The sequence below is a fragment of the Arachis ipaensis genome, chromosome B09 (genome assembly GCF_000816755.2).
Source record: "Arachis ipaensis cultivar K30076 chromosome B09, Araip1.1, whole genome shotgun sequence".
NCBI lineage: Eukaryota > Viridiplantae > Streptophyta > Magnoliopsida > Fabales > Fabaceae > Arachis > Arachis ipaensis.
In genome coordinates this window covers 114,701,462-114,708,539 of record NC_029793.2, presented here as the reverse complement: position 1 = coordinate 114,708,539, position 7,078 = coordinate 114,701,462, and the positions used below count along the sequence as shown (strand labels likewise).

The 7,078-nt window shown below is 37.5% G+C and overlaps 2 protein-coding genes across 2 annotated transcripts in view; one reads left to right on the top strand and one right to left on the bottom strand.

Moving 5' to 3' along the window:
* The window catches only part of LOC107615855 (TMV resistance protein N-like), an 8,792-nt gene extending 6,795 nt beyond the window's left edge, over positions 1-1,997 (top strand). Inside the window, exons 3-4 of the mRNA XM_021111976.1 lie at positions 9-857; positions 952-1,997. Of these exons, the coding sequence (XP_020967635.1) occupies positions 9-857; positions 952-1,779 (1,677 nt within the window). The 3' untranslated portion in view covers positions 1,780-1,997. The remainder of the gene's footprint in view (positions 1-8; positions 858-951) is intronic.
* The window catches only part of LOC107619646 (putative disease resistance protein At4g11170), a 5,563-nt gene continuing 2,005 nt past the window's right edge, over positions 3,521-7,078 (bottom strand). The window contains exons 2-4 of the mRNA XM_016321938.2: positions 5,821-6,928; positions 5,427-5,726; positions 3,521-5,335 (exon numbers count right to left, since the gene is read on the bottom strand). Of these exons, the coding sequence (XP_016177424.1) occupies positions 3,824-5,335; positions 5,427-5,726; positions 5,821-6,928 (2,920 nt within the window). The 3' untranslated portion in view covers positions 3,521-3,823. The remainder of the gene's footprint in view (positions 5,336-5,426; positions 5,727-5,820; positions 6,929-7,078) is intronic.

Below are 7,078 nucleotides of genomic sequence, written 5' to 3'. Positions count from 1 at the left end.
TGTGTTTTTTAGAAAATGTCAAAGAAGCACCCCAAAATATAGGACAAAGCAAACTTACATCTTTACGAGAGAAGCTGCTTTCTGAGCTACTAAAGTATGAATATTTGAACTCTACAACAAACACATTCATTAGGAGGAGGCTTAGTAATAAAAAAGCTTTAGTTGTACTTGATGATGTGGATGATTCAGAGCAACTAGAACAATTGTGTAGAGAATGTAGCTATGCTGGTCCAGAAAGTAAAGTGATTATAACAACAAGAAATAAGCATTTGCTTAGGGGAATAGTTGATGAGGATGATATATATGAGGTCAAGACATTGAGCTTTGGGAGATCTGTAGAGCTTTTTTGCTTGAGTGCCTTCAAAGATTGGGTTCCCAAAAAAGGATATGAAGATCTCTCTCAGAGAGCAGTTGATTATGCAGGGGGTGTTCCTTTAGCTTTAAAAGTATTGGGCTCAAATCTCCGTGACACAAGTATTGAATTTTGGGATAGCGAATTGAATAAACTCAAGGACTATCCCTACGATGGAATTCAAAAGGTGTTACGAGTGAGCTATGATGGACTAGATATTCTAGAGCAGAAGATATTTTTGGATATTGCGTTCTTTTTCAAAGACGAGAACAAATATTTTGTGGAAAAGATACTAAATGCTAGTGGTTTATTTGCTGTTAGTGGAATAAAAGTCCTTACAAATAAAGCTCTCATAACTATTTCAAAGGACAAGAAGATACAGATGCATGATTTAATACGAGATATGGGCTTGAATATTGTTCGTCAAGGCATTAAAGATCCTGGAAAACGTAGTCGATTGAAGGATATTGAAGAAGTTTCAGATGTGCTTGAATATAAAAGGAAGGTAAGGAAACTTAAGTCTCATCATTATACTCACTTTATAAAAATATTATTTCTAACTTAATGTGATACATATTGTTTGCTTTATTTTCTGTTAGGGAAGTGATGCAATTGAAGGTATAAAATTAGATTTGTCTCAAATTGATGATCTACACTTGAACTCTAAAGCATTCAGCATGATGAGTGATCTAAGATATCTAAAATTGTATGCTCCCTCTGGCAAGACTTTGGGTAACATGGTGTATCCGGAAGTCCTTAATGAATTTTCAGGTAAGCTGAGCTACCTTGAATGGCATGGATATGGTTTGAAGTCTCCACCGGAAAATTTGTTTACTCAGAGGCTTGTTGAGATTTGTATGCCGCACAGCCATATTACCAAACTTTGGCATGGGGTGAAGGTAAAAGATATTTTCCGCAAACTTAATCAATGTATGCTTATAAGTTTGCTTTATGAAAGATTATTTTTATTTATGTGGCAGAATCTTGTGAGTTTAGAGAGAATTGATCTAAGTGAATGCAAAGAGTTGGCGAATCTCCCGGATTTGTCCAAGGCATCAAAACTTAAATCGCTTAACCTTTCTGGTTGTGAGAGCTTGGCAGAGCTTCATTCATCTATTTGGTCTCTTGACGCTCTTGAAATTCTAGCACTGGATGGATGCAGAAAACTCACAAGTTTGAGAAGTGAGAAGCACTTGAAATCTCTCAAGACGATCAGTGTTAACGGCTGCACAAGTCTCAGAGAATTTTCCGTGTCCTCTCGTGTGATGGAATGTCTAGATCTGAGAAATGCTGGAATAGAAGAATTGCACCAATCAATTCAGCGCTCAAGCAAGCTTAAGTCACTCTACCTAGACAGTTTGATACTTAATTACTTATTGAGAATCTTCCAAATGAGTTATCACTCCTTAAGAATCTTTCAGAGCTGAGAATTTCTAATTGCAGACAACTAGTACTCAACAAAGAGCAACTGCATACCTTATTCAACGGCTTAAGGTGTCTGCACTTACTGTATTTGAAGGATTGTGATAAATTGTCTGAACTCCCTAACAACATTGGGTGCTTGGAATATCTGTGTGACCTAAGATTAGATGGAAGTGGTGTAGAGACATTGCCTATAACCGTCAAGGATCTAATCAATCTGGAAATTTTGTCGCTGAGAAACTGTAAGAACCTTAAGTACCTACCTACTCTTCCGACACTTATCAAAGAGCTTTATGTGATTAACTGCGAGTCCTTGGTGACAATAAACACCTTAGAGACCTTTGCGAAAGAGATGAGAGGAAGCACCAAGTTCATCTCGTTCGAGAATTGCACGAACCTGGATGGACCTTCACGTGAAGGAATCACGAAAGGTGCGAATTTAATAGCAACAAACGCGATACTCAAAAATAAGGATGTGGAGGAGGAGGTTCGTTCGCAGCAATATAACAGTGCACCAGAGCTAGGCCATAGCTACAGCTTCAACTTCGTGAAGGTTTGTTTGCCAGGAAGCAGTGTTCCAAGGCAATTCACTTATCGAAGCACCAAGTCCTCTTTCAGAATCGTACTTCCTTACAGCTCAAAGGTGCGGGGCTTAGTTTTTTGTGCAGTTCTGTCTCCATTTGATGAAATGGAGAAGGATGGTGCTAAGATCTCATGTGAATGCTACGAATACCAAGGAAATGGCACGAAGGTGGCGTATACTAGGTGGCATCATGAAGCTATAAGGGAGTTGAAGTGTGATCATGTGTATATATGGTATGATGAATTTCTTTTTGATGGCAGTGTTGTTGGAGGTTATAAAAGGCATTTCACTGTTGAGTTCTCCGTTACAAATGGTTTTGGGGAGCGGAGTGTGTTGAACATTTGTACAAAAGAGTGTGGGGTGCGCCTAATTCTTGACTCAGACTTGCCCAAATCACCAAGTGTTTTGCTAGACGACGTTCGGATGCTAATAACGAATGACCTTGGACGTAAATTGAAGAGAATCATGTGGTTGGACAAGATCTAGATTACCCTTAGATATTTTATTCTGTGTATTATTCAAAACAAGCTAATTGTCTAATTTTCCTATAAAAATTGTCGTAGTAAAATCAATCCCTAATTATCTAATTTTCCTATGAAAATTAAAATAGTAAAATCAATTTTGTTATGTCTACTTTCTTTATAATAAATATTATTAGTATTTTGACATCAATGTTTTCTTAATAACTAAGTATATATTTTCTTAATTAAAAAAATTAAATACACAATTAATTAGTAAAAATATAAAATAAGAACACGTTACGGCTTTTTTTTTGGATATGAAAAATATATGTGTATTGTGCATCGTCGTGGAAACTGTGAGTGTTAGACATGGATGTGGGACAGTTTTTTCTGAAACAAGGAATGAAGAAATTGGACTATCCGATTTCTTTGTAAAAAATTTTTAAATTTACTAATCCGATAGTCCGATTAGTGTGGAAAAGAAAATTTAAACTTTGGTGAAGGTAATCGGACCTTCCGATTTGTATTTAAAAAATTAAAAAAAATTGGAGTACACAAATCGGACCATCCGATTTGTGTACTCCAAAATTTTTAAATTTTTTAAATAGAAATCGGACCCTCCGATTTGTGTACTCAAAAATCAGACGGTCCGATTTTTACTTCTAACACCACAGTCGCGTAAAGCATCTATACACTCCACAATTACGTACTACACCATTTCTCCTTCCACACTTAAATTAAAAAGTGACACATTACATCAAACTAAATTTTAAGACATTAAATTAATAAATTTCTCATGATACGAACCCCTCACTTTTTTTTTTCTTCTACGCGAAACTAATACTTTATACGGGTCGCATTTGAAGAAGACATAGAAACAATCATATCTTTCACTGAGAACATCTTGATATTGTGTATCCCCTTTCTTTCACTCTGATGAACGTGTTCTTCATTGTATAATCCATCGCTTTCGTCCTCATTGAAATAAAATCTCTCAGTTGCCATTCAGATTGCTCTATGTTGTTGTGACTCCAACTCCAACCTTAGCTCTGATCCCAACTCCAACCCCAACTCCGAACCTAACCGCAACCCTAACTCCCACTTGGACTCAAAATCCAACTGCAAATTCCTCAAAAGATTGTGCAACTCTGAGTCAAAAATCAAGCGCACCCCACACTCTTTTGGAAGAACATTTAACACATCACGTTCCCCCAATTCATTTGCAACAAAGAACTCAAAAATAATTTCTTGTTCTTTGAGGCTTTTAACAATGCTATCAAAATGAAGTGCATCATACCAAACAAAAACATGATCACCTTTCAAATCCTTGGTAGCTTCATGGAACCACCTAGTAGCATACCCCACCTTTCTACCATCAGCATCATAGCACTGACAAAATATTCTGGCACCATGGTTCTTGATTCCTTCGCTTGGCGAAATAAGCACAGACAAAACCATTCCCAAAATGTTGGAGTGTGAAGGAATTTTGACTTTGAAAGAGGACTCTCTGCTTCGGTATGTGAACTGCTCCGGGACTCTGCTTCCTGGTGAACACACCTTAACAAAGTTGTAGTTGTGACAGCTGGCACCGCTGGCGCCTTTGCTTCTTACAAACACATTTTGAAAAGCGGCATTCATTGATGATAACTCTGCACCTTCCGCTATCCGGCAGAGCGAAGATCCGTCTAGTTTCGTGCAATTCTCAAACGACACGAACTTCTCTCGCCCTGTCATCATGGTTGCAAGAGTCTTCAAAGTGGGAACTGTCACCAACGATTTGCAGTTAGCGGCGGTTAATTCTTTGATGGTTGTTGGAAGCTCTGGCAGTTGCCTGAGGTTCAAGCAATTCTCTAAGGAAAGAATTTCGAGCAGCGAAAGATGCTTGATGCTTTCAGGCAACGTTTCTACGCCGCTTCCGTCTAGTCTCAGCTCACATAACTTGGACAACACGCTAATGTTTTCAGGAAGTTCAAGCAAGTTTGAACAATCCTTCAAATGCAGCAATCTTAGAGATCTTAGACCATCAAACAATGCTTGCAATTTCTGTTTTTCAAGAACTAGTTCTTTGCAATCAGAAATTCTTAGTTCCACAAGGCTTGTAAGGGATGATAACTCATTTGGAACATTCTGGAATCTCAAACCTTCTAGATTCAGATATCTAAGGTTGCTGGAAAGCCCTATCGACGAGTGCAGTTGTTCTATTCCTGCATTCTTCAGTTCCAAGCTCTCCATCTTATCGGAGGACAGCGCAAACTCCTTCAGACTGGTGCATCCCTCCACACTGACTTTCTTGAGAGATCTGAAATGCTTCTCGCTCTTTAAACTCTTGAGTTTCTTGCAGCCATTGAGGATCAAAGTTTCAAGCGTGTCAAGAGACAAAACAGATGGATGAAGCTCAACCAAGCTCTCACAATCAGAAAGATTCAACCATTTGAGTTTAGATGCCTTGGACAGATCTGGAAGATTCTCCAAATATTTGCACTCACTTAGATCAATTCCCTCTAAATTCACAAGATTCTGCAAGAAACATTCGATATATCAGAGACATCGTTGATCCGAGTCATTTTAAATGTTAAATGTATATTAATTATGAAATAAATGACTATACCTTAACCCCATGCCAAAGTTCTGTTATGTGGCTCTGGACCATTCGAATCTCAACAAGCTTCGTAGCACAGAAACTTTCTGGAAGAGACTTTAAGCGGTATCCGTTCCACTCAAGATACCTCAACTTGGAAGAAAATTGATTAAGGACAATAGGATAGTCCATGTTACCCGAAATCTTACCACAGGGAGTATGCAATTTCAAAAATCTTAGTTCAGTCATGATGCTAAATGCGTTAGCATTTAAGTGTAGATCGTCAATTTGTGACAAATCTAACTTTATACCTTCAACAGCATCACTCCCCTGACAAAGAAAAATAAGCGAACAATTAATATCACATTAACTAGTAACAGTTCTAAGTTCTAACTAAAATCATTCCATGCTGATAATTGATTACCTTATTTTTGCATTCAAGTACACTAGAAATTTCAGCAATGTCCCTCAACCGGCTACGTTTTCCATGATCTTCGATGCCTTCACGAACAATACTCAAAGCCAAATCTTGCACCAAACCATGCATTTTTATTTTGTTGCCATCTGAAATGGTTATGAGAGCTTTATCTTCAAGGACCTTCAAACCACCGGTAGCATAGAAACCGCAAGCATTCAAAACCCTTTCCACAAAATCTTTACTCTCGTCTTTGAAAAAGAATGCAATGTCTAGAAATATTTTCTTCTCAATATCATGTAGTCCTTCATAGCTCACTCGCAACACCTTTTGAATCCGGTCACAAGAATAGTTCTCGACCTTATCCAATTCCCTCTCCCAAAATTCAATGCTTCTATCACCAAGACTCGAACCCAAAACCTTCAAAGCCAACGGAACACCACCGGCATAATCAACCGCCCTTTTCGCAATATCCTCGTATCCTTTCTTCGGATGCTTGCTCTTGAAGGCACTCGAGCAAAAAAGCTCTAGAGATTCTTCAAAGCTCCATGTCTTAATCTCATAAACATCATATTCATCAACCATTATTCCCCTAAGCAAATCCTTATTTCTTGTAGTTATAATGAGTTTACTCTCTGGACTTGCATATCTAAATTCTTCACACAATACTTCTACTTGTTCTAAATTATCCACATCATCAAGCACAACAAAAATCTTTTTGTTACTAAGCCTCTTTCCAATTAATAATGTGGATTCTTTAGAGTTTTGATTTTCATCCTTTAGAAGCTCAGAAACCATCTTCTCTTTTAAAGATTCTATGTTTTGTGATGCTTCTTTCACATTTTCTATGAAGCAAACACTGTCATATAAGGGAAAGTGTTGGGAAAAAAGGATTTTTGCGATGGTTGTTTTACCTATCCCGCTCATACCGCAAATTCCGATTACTTGAACATTTCCAACTAACAAATTACCTCTGTTTTTTGACAGCAACAATTGCATCTCTTTGAGGATTTTGTCAAATCGAACAAGGTCTTTGGATTTTAGTTCCTTAGGGAACCTTAACTCCAGCATTTCCAATACATCTCCGACCATTTTCTCAATGACTTGAGATTGGTTCCTAGTGAAAAAGCAAGATTAAACGGAGGATTAAATTAACTTTAATTTCCACTGAAAAGATTAAATAAACCAATACTTAATTTCTTTTGGCGGAGAAACCAATACTTAATTAGTAATTATACATTACTCTAGCCACGAAACTACTATTACA